The sequence below is a fragment of the Eschscholzia californica genome, unplaced genomic scaffold (genome assembly GCF_041429995.1).
Source record: "Eschscholzia californica isolate CP2 unplaced genomic scaffold, dmEscCali1.0.p SCAF_2, whole genome shotgun sequence".
Classification (NCBI taxonomy): domain Eukaryota; kingdom Viridiplantae; phylum Streptophyta; class Magnoliopsida; order Ranunculales; family Papaveraceae; genus Eschscholzia; species Eschscholzia californica.
In genome coordinates, this window is record NW_028238309.1 from 37,462,276 (window position 1) to 37,478,640 (window position 16,365).

General features: G+C 35.4%; 1 protein-coding gene and 1 pseudogene across 1 annotated transcript; both read left to right on the forward strand.

Moving 5' to 3' along the window:
• Positions 1-3,148: 3,148 nt before the first annotated feature.
• On the forward strand, positions 3,149-3,702 carry LOC147557689 (seed maturation protein). The gene has a single exon (XM_086664275.1). The coding sequence runs from the start codon at positions 3,214-3,216 to the stop codon at positions 3,481-3,483; it is 270 nt and encodes an 89-aa protein (XP_086520401.1). The 5' UTR covers positions 3,149-3,213; the 3' UTR covers positions 3,484-3,702.
• A 2,338-nt stretch (positions 3,703-6,040) lies between these two features.
• On the forward strand, positions 6,041-9,208 carry LOC147557690 (protein CYPRO4 pseudogene; annotated as a pseudogene).
• Positions 9,209-16,365: the final 7,157 nt, after the last annotated feature.

Here is a 16,365-nt window from a genome sequence, read left to right on the forward strand (position 1 = left end):
CCCGTCCTTTATTTATTATCCGTGTTACCCGAAGCTATGTATTACAATGCACCCGGACGCGTGGCTCCTTCCCAAACCGTCTAGATCCGTGTTTATTCCCATCCAACGACTGCTGAACCAAGCGCAAACTATTAACCCACACCCGGCCACACAGTAACATCCGAATTTGAATCCCTTTTCACCCAGCCGACCAATTTAGGGTTTTTTGTTATTTTAACCCCCATAATTCCAAAAATGACCCTCCTTTTACCTTCTTTTTACCATTTAACCCAACCAAAACCAAAACCCACCTATAAATAAGTCCCTTTCTCCTCCATTAAACCCGAGACTTGCAAACCCTCTCATACCTATTCTTACCAATCTCCCTCTCCTCTTTCAATACCTCTTCTTACCTATTTCTTCAATCTTCCTCTTACCAAATACCTTCTCTTCTCTATTCTTATCCTTCTTCTCACCTATTTCTTTCTCTCTTTTCTACTACTAAATCTATTTCTTTTCCATTCTTTTTCCATCTTCTTTCTCTACTACTATTTCTTCTCCACCACTATTATTTCTTCCATTAATAGTCTTCTTCTTCTTTCTTCCATATTCTTCTACTATTTCTATCCCTCTTTATCTTTTCTTTCCAACTTCTTTCTAGATCTAATTTCTTTCTTCTCTTTCTTTTTCTTATTTGGGTTGCAATAAAATAGCTATTACTTGGATTTCTTGGAGTAACATTCTTGAGCATAAATGGAGCAAATCTTGGACAAATTGGAAATACATGGGGATATGGAATTTGAGCATTCTTGGTGATTTCTTTCCATTAATTTCTTAGTATTTTCATTTATTTTACAATGTCAATGAATGGTATTCTAGATTCCATGTATAGTTAATTTAACAATCTAAGGTTGTGAATGAAACCCATATTTGGGCTATTTTGAGATATGTTATAAATCAATGAATCCTTGTATTGAGCTTCAATGCCTATTGATTGTCATTTCATGTTGATTCTATAACCTTATTGTCATTCATGTATTATAATTAGATATTTCATGCTTTTATTGAATTATTAGATGAGATATGCCTTTTAGATCTTGAATGATAGTGTAGGAAATTAGTCTTATATGATAGTCAATCATACATTCTTGATTTTGAATCGTGTTATTAAAGAATATATTCCGAAATCTAAATAGTTTATTATGTTAGATTTTGAGTTATACATGAGAAAAGGGATTTGTTAATTAATGCATGTTTTAAGTAGTCCATTTATGTGTCATTTTGGATCTTTATAATACTTGTTCTCGATTAATTAAATCCTTTGATGTGCTTTAATGTCTATTAATTGTTTATCTATATGGATTGGATTCTCTTTCTATTACTCATGCCTCATAATTAGATATTTCATACTTTCGTTAAGTTGTTAGATGGAGTATACTTTTTAGATGATGAATAATAGTTAAGTGATCCGAATCTTTATAAGGAAGACAATTAGAATTAGTGATTATCAAATTGTTTTATTTAGAATATCATCCGGAATCCAAATAGTTCATTATATTGGATCCCGAGTAAATACAAAAGGAATTTAAGTAATTAAGTGCTTGTTTTATAAAGTGAAGTTATGCGGTGGATTTTATAACCTAAGATATCTTCTCCCCTCTCTTAGATAGTTTAGTTAGCTTTATTTGTTTTCTTACTTCTTCCAAATCAATCATCAATTTTATGAGTGGGGTGTGTGTGTTAGTCTAAGTTAGTTTTTGACATTTTAATTATTGAGCTAAACTCGCCTTCAATATCTGAAGTTACCTACCTATCTCTTGGGACGATACTCGATCTTATTTTCAATACTATAACTTGACCCCGTATACTTGCGGGAATAAACCTATTTTTAGGCCCATCACATAACATAAATATAAAGATGATATTTTTAATGAAATTGACAACGAGTCGATTATACTAACATTTCAAAATGTGAACTCTCGTAAAAGTCAATTGTGTTTGTAATTCTTGATGTATTAATATAATTAACAAATATAAATATTTTGTTAGTTACGACATTTGCATTTTTTTTTATTATTTAGATATATAACTTTGCACTTCTAATCCTTGACCCGTTGCAGTATGCGGCAGAGTAAGATAAAATAAATACTATTACCACGACGTCAACTCTAAGGCATAAACAGATCGACTCTCACAACGTGTACGAATGTGTCTGAAAAAAGAGGGATATCTTTTGTCGTAAAAAAACAGAAGACATTATATGAGTTACTTCCCGCGTAGTCCCCTACTTTATCAAAAATACTTAGATGACTCCTTTTTTCCCGTTATCGTTAGATGCCCGTTAACTCTCTCTCTCCTCCATTTCATCACCTCTATGCCACGTCATCTCTCTCGCCATCTCATCATCTTCTCCGATAAGGTCGTCGGCCGGTCAAAATTTCCGGCGACCTTCATCTTTAATTTTTTCTCTCTCTCCACCTCACCTCTCTCTTCTCCGACGACCTTCAAGCACCAAACAAAAAAAAATCTCTCCTCTCTCTAAACATTCCGGCGAAGGGTTTCCCTTCGCCGAAGGTCTGGTTCACCAAATCTAAAAAAAGATCTAGTGAACCAAACCTCCGGCGAAGGAAAACCCCTTCATTGGAGTGTTTAGAGAGAGAGGAAAAAAAAAAAATTTTTTGGTGTTTGAAGGTCGCTGGAGAAGAGAGAGAGAGAAAATATTTTATTTTATTTTTCAGGATGAAGGTCACCGAAAATTTTGACCGTCCGACGACCTTATCGGAGAAGATGATGAGGTGGCGAGAGAGAGATGACGTGGCAGAAAGGTGATGAGAGTTAACGGACATATAATGGTAACGGGAAAAAGGGAGCCATCTGAATATTTTTGATAAAGTAGGGGCTACGCGGGAAGCTGGTCACAAAGTAAGGGGCCTTTCGGAAATATCTCAAATTCTGTTGGGAGTTGAAGGGGCTGTGAATAAGGTCCACGTTATAGAAATACGTGGCAGAAGAAGTGACACGAGTACGTTAAAGTGCTAGCACGTGTGCTCACCTCTTGTATGGTGGCAATAACGATTTTTTCATGTCTCAATATCTATAAGTTCTGCATATCCTACACCAGCTGTAACGAAAAATCACATACATATATACATAGAGAGAGAGGGAGGGAGGAAGGAGGGAAATTTACTACTAATCTAGAGAGAGAGAGAGAGAGAGGGAGATTGTAGTGTGAAGATGTCAGGGGCGCAAGGAGCACAACCAAAGGGGTCTCTAACGGCGACAACATACGAGTCAGTGGGAGGAGGAGAGAACAAAACACAAACCGATTTACGATCGGCAGAAGACGTGGGTGGTATTCAGATTGACAAACTTCAAGATAAGGTACAGGATGCCGCCGGCCTGGGTGGTCCTGTCTTTGGTGCTGGTGCTGATGATGACAGAGACAACCAAAAAACTACTAATGAAACAACTAAGCAAGACCTAGGTGTAACGGGTACCGGTTAGAAAACCATATACTGTGTATGACTACTATTACTACTACCACTCCCAAGTCCCAACTATATGTATGTATATATGTGACATCTACTACTAGTACTATCATTTCTCTTCAACTTTATCAAGTTTTTAGGACATGTTTGTATGGCGGGTAGTAAAAGAATAATAATATAAAAAGACAACTATTCTATGGTGAATGTTGTTGATGAAATGACGTCTTTTAGAGTATGTAAGTTGAATGATAGATGAGCAGATTAATCATCTTTATTTTTTTTCGATTACGATCAACCATAATCATTACATTTGATACATCATACATCAAATAGGTGATAAGCTTAATAGTACAACCCATTCAAATTCTTACAAGACCGGAGCTATAGTCCAACTAATTATGGCTCAAAGCCCAACTACATTATTTTTGGGAAAAACGGGCATTTAGTCGCAGCGGAAACAAGAAGGCATTTAGTCGCAGAAATAAGACAACGATTTTTAACGTGGAAAACCTCCTCAACGTGAGCAGTAAAAACCAAACCACGGGACTCGTAGTCCAACCAAACTACGTCCACCCGAGACTCAAACTCTTCCAAAAGAATCAATCTCAAACACAAAGAAACACGAAGAAAACCTCACAACAAAACAACCCAGAAATATTCAGTCTAAAACGATCCTAAATTCACTAGGATTCCAGCGACCAATCGACGATCCCTCCGTACAAATACTAGATGAACAGGTTAAGAACACCTCTGCAAAATTTTAGCTTAATCGGAGAAGAACTCACCGTCGGATTTTTCGAACAACGCTGAAACAGATCTGGCCTGCTCTTCTCAGAAACCTCCTTCTCTCCCTTCTTCTCTTGCGCGTTTCTAATTGTGCAACTTGCTTCTAATTAAGATTAAGGAAGTATTTATAGACTTCCCTTAACCCTAATCACCGACTTAAGTAACCGACCTAAGTCGCCGACCCAAAGAAGCTCGACTCGGGTCCAGGTTTGATTTCCTAATAAATATTTTATAATTATTATTCAGTAAAAAACTATTGACCTAAACTACTTTTTATTTTGTGTAACTAATTCTTTACAAAATATTTTATAATTATTATTCAGGTAAAAAACCATTGACCTAAACTATCTTTTATTTTGTGTAACTAGTTCTTTTATCTTTTTAAAATTTATATATTTTTTTCTGGAGATGTCAGATTTGTATGAAAGTTGTATATTTAAAAATGATTTTTCTAACAAGATCTAGTTTTGTTACTTTTTTTTTTCAACAAAAAAATTCAGAAAAACATCGTTTTTTTTTTCTGTTTTCTGCAAGCAGGAGTTTGCATAATGTAAATTGTATACTAGATTTGCAAGCTCTGTAGAATAGAATCTCGATTTGCAAATGGAGGACAAAAAACTTGAAGTTTCATCTCCTTCCAGTTTAAAAAATTTCTTCAATTAGATGGAAACACCACCTGGATCAGTTAAAACTTCAGAGAAATAAATTCATAATAACATCAAAAGAGAATTTATATAAAAAAAAAGTTTACCAACAAAAATGAGGAGAGGAAAAAAAAAAGAATAACTCAGTATTAATTTAGATAATGGAGATGTAATTACAACCACAGCTAGAAGTTGCGGATCAATGATAAAAACAGAGTAAAAGTTAAATAACAACATTAAGAAATAAAATAGAGTAAAAATTAAACAACAACATTAAGAAATACAAACAGGGTAAAAATTAAGTAACAACATTAAGAAATTGAATTTCTGATAAACCTAGAGTCAGCAACAATTGATATTAGTAGCAAAACAGTTTTCGGTAATGAACATACATTACCCAACCAAGCTGACGTTCATTGCAAACCTTCAGCAAGAAATACCTGAAAAAATCAAATAACTAACTAATCAAGATTTATAATGTCCAAGTAGTAAAGAGAATAAAATTTGGAATACCTATAAATGTAAATGTGAAAAGTTCATCTCAAAACAAACAACATTAACTAGTCTAGATAGTAAGGGAAGATACTAGCAACAAGACTAAAGTGGTGTTTGTTTTTTTTATTTTTGTCTGAATCTGAATTAGCTGAACTGAATTGGCTGAATCTGAATTGGCTCAATTAATTAACGAGTTAGCTGATTGTTTTTTAAGATCTGAATTACCAGGTCTGAATTAACATTTGACATTTTTTGCCCTGATTTATATGTTTAAGGGAAAAAACCCTAGATTACTTCATCCAACTCTCACACTCGGTCGTCTCTTCCCAACTGCTGTTTCTCTCTCTTTCTCCTTCTCTTACTTTCTCCTTATCTCTCTCTTTAATGGAAGATTAGGGCATAGCTCTAAAACCTGTTCACTTTTTTTCTCTCTTTGTCTTTCTCACCTGCCCTCTATTTTTATCTCTGCACCAAGATTAGGGCAAGTTAAACCCTTGCCAGATCCGACGAGGGTTTCGAACAAGATGATAGATTCACATATCTGGAACCAGACAAGGATCTTTACTACAGTGATGTTTGTAAGGGTTGTTGTGGTTAGGTGAATTTGAAAGGGAATGGTTACACAGAGAAGTTCTTCCATGAGACTAGATGTGTTTCTTCTTCTCAAGAAAAAATGAAATCCCTGGTATTAGGTTGCGAATCACATAAATTTTGTCTCTCGCGGTGGGGTGTTGTAATTTATGGTGATGGTGGTGGTGTAATTTATGGTGGTGGTATAATTTGTGTTGGCGGTGCTGTATTTTGTGGTGGTGGTGTAATTTTTCGTTGGTGGTGGTGTAATTTGTGTTGGTGGTGGTGTAATTTCTGGTTGGTGGTGGTGGTAGTGTAATTTCTGGTTGGTGGTGGTGGTGCTTTAATTTCTAGCTGTCGGTGGTGGTTCTGGATGTCGGTGGTGTAAAAAAGATGAAAGAAACAAATTGGTTTTTGCAGGGGTATATTCGTCAATCTACCATATTTCAGAGGTTTCACTTTCATTTCAGACTTATTTTAAAGTCTGAAATGAGTGGGCCTTTGTTCAGCCAATTCAGACGTTAAACTAATTCAGACAAAATTTCAGATTTTCTTCAATTAAAAAAACGAACATCTGAACTCTGAATTGGCTCCAATTTAGATCTCAAATCTGAAAAATATAAAAAAACAAACACTACCTAACTCTTTTCCATTGAAGTTATCTTGGTCCACATGGTATAGTTGAGGAAGATACAAACGTATAGATGCATTCAATTGTCATTCCAAACTAGTAGTACACATGGTTTAGCCTTAATTATACATATTAATCATCTCATATGGAGCATAGAAGGTTGCTTTCTTCCATGCCATTGCTCTCTGTCCTGATTCAGTTGTCATTTCCTAATCAGGGCTAGCCCTAAATAAAGTGATTGAAACCCACGCCATTGTTCCAAAAGCTTGCTTTTTTCCCTCTAGACAAGCAAACCTTACCAGCATCATTCGAGCAGTGATGAGCCTTGATGCAGAAACAAAAAAAGGCCGCGGCTTTGGGTAATAAAGAAAATTCTCTGGGGAATAAAGACTTCTCTTAAAACTAGTCAAATAAGATTGACTTTTTATGTTTCTTTTTATTGATAAGGGGCTTCTAATTTTAAAAGATGCTACAAAAAAGGCTCCTCCATCTCATCACCTCTCTCTGCCACTTCATCTTCTCGACACCTCATCATCTTCTCCGACGAAAGTCGCCGGCCGGCGACCTTCAAACATAAATCTTCTTCTTCTTCAATCAAGAACAAGAACAAGAAAACAATTCTTCTTCTTCTTCTCTTTCAGGAATTAAACCCCAAAATCATAATTCTCTGGATGAAATTGATGCTAAACTCAAATCCCTAAAACTTAAGTACTCTTCCAATCAGAACCCTAATCTCAAGAATTCCGTTAGACTTTATCTCCACATCAGTGGTAACACTCCGAAATCAAAATGGATCACTTCTGAAAAACTAACTTCGTATTCCTTTGCCCAAATCTCTGCTGATGAAGATGAAGACGAAGAAGGAATATGGGTTTTGAAGGTGGGTTCTAAATTTAGGGCTAAGGTTGGTATAGAAATGCAAATGAAACCATTTGGAGATCAACGTCGTGTTGATTTTGTCTGTGATGGTGTTTGGGCATTGAAATTTTCCACAAATGAAGGGTTTAGAAGGTTTATTAATGAATTTCAGGATTGTTTGTTTGAGAATGTTTATGGGTTTGAACCAACAGAGGAAAATAAAATGAAAGTTTATGGGAAAGATTTTATTGGTTGGGCAAAACCAGAAGTTGCTAATGATTCAATTTGGGAAGATGCAGAAGGAGAAGAAGAACAAGGGGGGTTACCTAATCCTGCTTCTACCCCTGCTAGAAGAAATCAGGATTTAATGGAAGAATTTGAAGAAGAAGCAAATGATGGTGGAATTCAGAGCTTGGCATTAGGTGCTTTGGATAATAGTTTTCTTGTTAATGATTCTGGTATTCAAGTTGTCAAGAATTCCATGACTGGAATTCTTGGGAAAGGTGTTCATGTGAAATTTGATAGTGGTAGCAGGAATTCTAATTCTAGGGTTGGTTCAAATTTAGGGTATTTGACACCAAAGAAAGCTCTTTTGACGAGAGCTGAGACTAATATGCTTCTAATGAGTCCTTCTAATGAAGGTAAACCTCATCCAAATGGACTTCATCAATTGGATATTGAAACAGGTAAAATTGTAACAAAGTGGAAATTTGATAAAGATGGAACTGATATTACCATGAGAGATATAACTAATAATATCAAAGGGTCACAGTTAGATCCTTCTGAATCGACCTTTTTAGGGTTAGATGATAATAAACTTTGTAGATGGGATATGAGAGATAGAAAGGGTATGGTTCAAACTGTTGCAAATTCTAGTACTCCTGTTCTTCATTGGAGTGAAGGACATCAATTCTCAAGAGGAACAAATTTTAATTGTTTTGCAACAACTGGTGATGGTTCAATTGTTGTTGGATCAATTGATGGGAAAATTAGGTTATACTCAACTACTTCAATGAGACAAGCAAAGACCGCTTTTCCTGGACTCGGGTCTCCCATTACCTTTGTGGTAGACCTTCTCTCTCTAAATCTGTTCTGGAGAGAGAGAGAAAAGAAAAAAAATTTAGAGAGAGAGAGGAGAGAGAAAATAAAAAAAATAAAATTATGTTTGAAGGTCGCCGGCCGGCGATTTTCACGGGAGAAGATGATGAGGTGTCGAGAAGATGAAGTGGCAGAGAGAACAGATGAGATGGAGGAGAACTTTCAAAAAAATGTATTCTGTATTCCCCATAAATATTTATTCCCCGGAGAATTTTCTTTATTCCCCAAAGCCGCGGCCCAAAAAAAATGTCCAGCCTTTGAAGAAGATGCAGAAACAAAAAAAAATGTCCATTCTTTAAAAAAACTTGATTCGTAACCACCATTGTTGTCCCCAAAAGAAGAATGGAGAAACCAACCATTTTATGAGAAAGTAGAGAGATCTGTTTGGTTGCTCCGTTGGATTGGCTCGAATTACTAATTTTGTGAGAGATTAAGTAGAAGAAGAAGATTAAAAAGATTAACATCAAGAAGAAGAATCCTAAAAATTTTGAGTTTTTTTTATAGAGAGAGAGAGAGTTTTGATGTGTAAAGATATTTTGGGAACTAAAATATTTCTGATTGCTAATTATCTATATTATTTTAAACTTAATGTGTCATTGCCTATAATATATCGAAAACTTCTAATTAATTGAAACCAATACTTGTTTTTTTAGTTATGAAGAATATTTTCTTGACCTAAATAATAATTTCCTATATTACTATTAAATTAGATAATAATATTGTTGTTATAAAATGATGTACATTTATCATTATATTATCGGTATTATTTAATTTATTCTATTACTAATATATGACCATTATTATATTATTTTTTGATTATATAATTTGTTTTAATGATGTTAATATATTGGTATCTGATGGGTCATGAAAATGTCCCATCGAAGTCGTTTAATTTAGCCAAGTTAGTCGGTTTCGAGTCTTTATTATAATAAAATGGTTGGTTTTCTTGATTAGGTGTCTTTTGCGGAGTTAGATGTGAAAAACGGTTAAAAACGAAGAAAAGATGCATGAAGGGTATTTTGGTCATTTGGAGTCAAGGACAATCTGGTAATTTGGCCAAGGTCAGTGCGTGGTTGAAAAGTAGAGGTCGAGACGAGTCCGTATGAGAAAACGGAAGTCAAATCGGAGTCCCGAAGAAGGAATAAATCAAAGTCAAAGTTGAGTCAAAGGATGTTGACTGGTGGGACACCTTCGGGCATAGTTCTGGCGCGCGGTATAGAAGAAGACACGTGGCGCGCTTTGGAGGCCGGTATATACAATTCCCGTGTTAGCGCTGAGCAGCGAAGTGGACCCTTAAAGTCTGATCCGATACAACACGTCGCAAGTTAGTACGGTGGTCCCAATCCCACGTTTTAATCTGGATCGTATCCTTCCGTGTTTTCTAGATCGGACGGCTTCTGAGCGTCTACGTGTGTTATGTTTCGTTGTTTCCCGAGGCAACTTAGTTCCGTACTCCCACTTCAGCGTTTTAATCTCAGCCGGTCCCTTCCGCGTTTTCACGATCGTGTGGCTCCTGTGCATCCGTCCCTTTTATTGTTTATTCCATGCACCCGAAACAACTTAAAAGCGTGAACCCGGCCACGTGGCTATCTCCTGTCCGTCTAGATCCCGCGTCTTCGAATCCGACGGCCTCTGTGTGATCCGCAACTTTACACCGTGAACCCGGTTACACCAAATTACCCGAATTCCCAAGTTAAAACCCTAGCCGCCAGCCCAACTAGGGTTTTGCCCTTTTTAAACCCTCCTATTACCCTTTTAACCCTCATCTTCACACCTTTTACCATTTGACCCAACCAAAACCCTAACCCAACTCTATAAATAAATCTCTTGCTCCTCCATTAAGAGCTAGACTTGCAAACCCTCTCAATACCTCTTCTTACCTAATCCTTCTTCTCTATCTCCCTCTCCTCTTTCAATCCCCTCTTACCTATTTCTTTCTCTCTTCTCTACTACTAAATCCATTTTCTCCATTATTTTACCATCTTTCTCTACTACTACTTCTTCTCTACCACTATTCTTTCTTCCATTAATAGTCATCTCCTTCTTTCTTCCATATTCTTCTATCATGTTTATCCCCTTTCATTTCTTCTTTCTACATCTAATTTCTTCCTTCTCTTTCTTTTTCTTATTTGGGTGGCAATAAAATAGCTATTACTTGGATTTCTTGGAGTAAAATTCTTGAGCATAGATGGAGCAAATCTTGGACAAATTGGCGATACATGGGGATATGGAATTTGATTGGTGATTTCTTTCCATTAATTTCTTAGTATTTTCATTTATTTTACAATGTCAATGAATGTTATTCTAGATTCCACGTATAGTTAATTTAGTCATCTAAGGTTGTAAATGAAACCCATTTTGGATCTTTATAATACTTGTTCTTGATTAATTAAATCCTTTGATGTGCTTTAATGTCTATTGATTGTTTATCTATATGGATTGGATTTTCTTTCCATTACTCATGCCTCATAATTAGATATTTCATACTTTCGTTAAGTTGTTAGATGGAGTATGCTTTTTAGATGATGAATAATAGTTAAGTGATCCGAATCTTTATAAGGAAGACAATTAGAATTAGTGATTATAAAATTGTTTTATCTAGAACATCATCCGGAATTCAAATAGTTCATTATATTGGATCCCGAGTAAATACAAAAGAGATTTAAGTAATTAAGTGCTTGTTTTATAAAGTGAAATTATGCGGTGAATTTTATAACCTTAGATATCCTCTCACCTCTCTCTTAGATAGTTTAGTTAGTTTTATTTGTTTTCTTACTTCTTCCAAATCAATCATCAAATTTATGAGTGGGGTGTGTGTGTTAGTTTAAGTTAGCTATTGACATTTTGATTATTGGGCTAAACTCGCCGTCAATATCCGAAGTTACCCACCTATCCCTTGGGACGATTTCCCGATTTACTAAAATACTATAACTTGACCCCGTATACTTGTGGGAATAGACCTATTTTGGGCCTATCAAGTTTTTGGCGCCGCTGCCGGGGATAGGTTTAGTAGTTAGGATATGGTTTGCTTGTTTGTTCATTAGTTTAGTGTTAATTTCTTACTTAGACATTTTTGCTTTATTTGTTTTTCTATTTTCTTAATTTTATTTTTTTTTAGGTACCATTTCAAGGAAATAGCCAGAAGAGACATAAGAGCGAAGGAAAGGAAGGAATCGAGAAGTCAAGCGAAAAGTCGATAGTATCGCATTCTATCTCTTCCTTCTTACTTTTGTGCGATTGTTTAGTTCTATAATTGTTAGTTCCCATTTTGTGATTATGTGTTACCATCTTTGAATACTGTGAGATCATGGCCCGTTCTTATAACGGTTGGCCATTCGATGTTGATGATGATGAGCTTGTTTCGAGGATTCCCCTCACTAACCGACCTGATATGACCTTAGGTGAATACCAAAGGATGTGTAGGGATGCTCTGATTAGTGAGGGGAATAGACCATTTGAGCCTGACCGATCTCGTATGACCTTAGGAGAATACCGATGGATGTGTAGAGACGATCAGATTAGTGATGGATATGGTCTGACATCAAATATGTATGAGAGACCTTACATTTCACACTATTCTGAGACCAATGATTTTAGAGGCAGATATGATCCTAGTATGTACGGTGGGAGTTATTATCAAGAGTCTTCATTTAATTACACTTGTGAGCCTTGTCATGAAGAGACTCTTGAAGATAGATCTCAATTAGAGTCTGTGAGTCGTCTGACTAAAATGATGTTACAACTTGAAGAGACACAAGATCGATTTGAACAGACGCAGATTCAAATGCAACAAGAGTTACATCAGAGGTTTGAGTCTCTAAATCATCAATTAGAATCTCTAAATCATCCATTAGAGATGATGATGTCACAGTTATTAGCCGACGAGGAAGGGGTTTTACCACCCCAAACTCAAGAGGGAACTAGGTCTGATGGCGAGGGTAACACGTCTAACCCTAGTACTAAGTTAAATGTCGACGAATCAACTGAGATGACCCAAGAGCTTGAACAAACTGATAACCTTGTTGTCTCGTTTCCTCACCATGTATCGTCTCATCATGAGAGGACTATATTAGACTTTGAGATTGAGGATGATGACTCTATGAACAAGTTTGGGGATGACACTATTTTGAACTTTCCGATTTTCAACACTTGTAAGGAGTCAGTCTTAGATGCCGTACATGATGCTATAATTGATTATGAAGCTTTAGATGCCTTTGAGGACATCGATGACTTAGTACCTATAGACATGTTGGATAGTTTGTCGGACCATTTACCTAAGGAAACCATGGACCTTGACTTGGTCCCTGAGCCTATTGCCTTACCCTTGGAGTCCAGTTCAACTTTTCACGTGATCTCAGACTCGGTCGTCGATCCCTTCTGGGACATTTCAGACGTCTTCCCGAAGACATCTGTGGACATAGTGGATGTTCTATCCACTAAGCTTCCAGATGACTTTTTGCCTTCGACTGACCTCTTAGCCCTTCACTTGTATGTCGATCCTTTTGACGACTTCTTAGTCGTCGCCCCTAGCATTTATGCTTACTTAGTGGACCGTGCATCCACTAAGTTTGGGGATGGCTTGTTTTCTTCAATCGTCTTACTTGCACTTTATAGTTTGTACATAGTTGTGAGACGATAACCATTTGTATATAGATTTCTTTGGGTTGACCCCCAAATCTTTCGTCTTTTGCTTTATGATAGTTAGGCCGATTGAGATGGGTCTTGATGTTTGTGGGTGTCATCTCTGGAAACCCTCCACGAGACATAACTCGTGTTCTTGTGTGAAATCAAGAGAATTAAAGCATCTTCCGGAGTTAAAGCATCTCTATTGAAAAATTCAAAAAAAATCTCTATTCATCTTATGTCTCAAGTTCCAACTGAGATTTTCACTCTTAGAACATCTCTAACGGAAAACTAATACTCTAAAAGTCATAATTGTCAAGTATCAAATGGAGATTCTCTTTCCTAAGTCTCAATATAGAGACACTCTAAACTTATTCTGTCTCCAATGGAGATTTCTAAAATACTTAGATTAAATACATATGTAACTCTTAAATTCAATAGATAAAAAAAATAGTTAAAAAGTAAGAGTTTCCATTGGATAGAATTTTAAAGTGACACTTAAAGAGTCTCAAAGAGAACTCTAATTTTACAGTGTCTCACTTGAGAGTCTCTATTAATAAATGCTCCACGCCATCATAGTGTTTTGTAGAGTGTCCAATCAGAGAAAGTTTTTTTAATAAAATTTCTATAAATCCTAAGTTGCACTCTAAGTTTTAAAGTTTGAGTGTCCTATTGGAGATGCTCTTAGGCGGCAAAAATGGAGATCCTAAATAAATGCTCCACGTCATCACAGTATCTTGTAGAGTGTCCAATTAGAGAAAGTTTTTTTTAATAAAATCTCTATAATTCCTAAGTTGCACTCTAAGTTTTAAAGTTTGCATGAGTGTCCTATTGTAGACTCTCAGGGCCGACCTTAGTATATTGGGGGCCCAAAGCGAAATTAAAAACTGGGGCCCATACAATAGATATTAGAAAAAATTAAATAAAATTTGAACAATGCAAAGTGTAAGAATCGAACCCCCTGACCTTTTATTCAAGATCTAAACTCTTTACCACCAAGCTACACTTTAAATTATGTTTGGAATTGGTTTAAAATGTAATTACTTTTTCGAAACTTACATGCGAATATGAAACATGAGGCCCTTGATTATTTGGGGCCCAAAGCGACTGCTTTGGTGGCTTTGGTCACGGGCCACCCCTAAAGACTCTCTTAGGTGACGAAAATGGAGATCCTAAATTCTTCTGTCTCTAATGCAAAATTCTAAATTTGTTTTATTTACTTATGTGACATGGTTATTTTCGTAAAGAAGTAATTAGTTATTTTGAAAACAATAAAAGACTTGATTTCTATTTGTTAAAATTCAAATATTGATGAGTTGAATAATTAGATATATCTCAATCCTAGAGTGCCCTCTTGAGATATTTCTATTTAACTACCTCCACATCGTCTTAGAGATTACAATTTGGGTGTTGCATGAAGTCTTTAAGAAAAACGTTCCAAGAATATATATTTGGTAGTCAAAGCTTTTAAGATTGAGTGTTCCATTGGAGATGCTCTTAGATATTCATGGGTTTTCAAGTGTCTGAATTTGAGCGCTTCCCGTCAGGGATTCACAAATGTCTAAATTTGAACGTTTTGGATATTCGTAGGCTCTCAAATGTTTGAAATTGTCACAGACAAACGTATATATTTAGAAGTCTAAGGGAATCTCCATCTCCTACCCCTCTGTAATCTTTTATGATTTCAATCAAAATTAATTATTTTCAGAAATAACAATTTTTCAAGTTTTTTTTTTGTTGGAATGTGAAATATCATTAAACAACAAGAGTATTATTACAATACATATTCATTGAATTAAATTAACAACTAGTAATCTCTTCAAGTAGATAGAGAGAGAGGTTGGAAAGAAAGAGAGGGTAAAAAGAGAGAGATTAGAGTAGAAAGAGAGATATGAAGAAAAAAGAAGAGAAAACAAATTAAGTTTGAAGGTTGCTTGAAAATTTGGTCGGCCGACGACTTTCGTCGGAGAAGATGATGAGGTAGCGAGAGATGATGTGGAGGAGAGGTGATGAAATAGAGTAGAGATAAGGTGTCTTTGATGTGTTTTAATATTTTTAAAATTAATTCCCTTTTGTTCTAAAAAAGTTAGAATTTTTTGAAATTAACCTAAATTTAAAAGGGAGCCAATTTTGAATTTACAAGATCACTTTTATAAGAAGGACAATTATAAAAACAAAAAAATTAACCATTAAATTTAACTGACGATGTTAACAAACAAGATCAATTTTGAATTTATAAAAAACAAAGAACTAAAAAAGAAGCTGGTCACAAAGTAGGATGCTAAAAAGAATAATTTTCTCTAACTTCTTTTTTGTTTCGTAGGACAATTAAAGTTTGATTTGAGCTATAATGTTCTAAGGCCTAGTGTTATTATTTTGTAGGCCCCCACTAGATATTTCTAGGTAATTAGTAGGTTAGCTGCTTCTACCATTATTCTAGATGACTTGTCATTGTTATTACGTAACTCCGTTGGAGAGGTTTTTTTTTTTTTTTTGTTAAGAGGACTCCGTTGGAGAGGTTACTTTTTTTTTTTAAATGAAAGGTTGAAGAGGTTACTTAGAAGAGTTACATGCCAATACAAAATGAAATCTCAAATAACAAAACTAAATATCTAAAAGTTTCAATTTTCTTCCCTTGCATTCTCTTATATTCTTTTCCTCTTTGGCTCCTCCTTTAATTTAATAGATTTTGTTTTATTTTTCTATTAAGTTAGTATGTTTTTCTTTTATGTTTTTATTGATCTTTAAGCGAAAATAATTGATGTTTACTGTTATAGATTCTCTAATCATATGTTCAGCTTGTATCATAATTTCTTGTAATGCATTGTGATGTTTTAGATTCATTACTTACACTAAATACATCAAATTTATTTTGAATGATCATTCAGGATTTCGAAGTGTATGATTTTTTCTTACTGTTCTATTGTGATATAAGGATGCGTTTATAATTTGACACCGAACCTCCAAATTCTCAGTCACGTCACTGACAGGTTGGTTGAAGTCTTGAAGACTACGGAAACGTTTACGAGGAAGCTTTTATTACAACCACATTAGCTCTACAAGCAACCTTAAGGCTTTGGCATTCTTAATTTCTTGTGAGGGTCAGTTTGGGTTTCCAAATTGTATTGTCGGTGGAATTTGGGTTTCCAAATTGGTTGCCAAAAATTGGATAGGCAGTTTTGAATTGATTAAT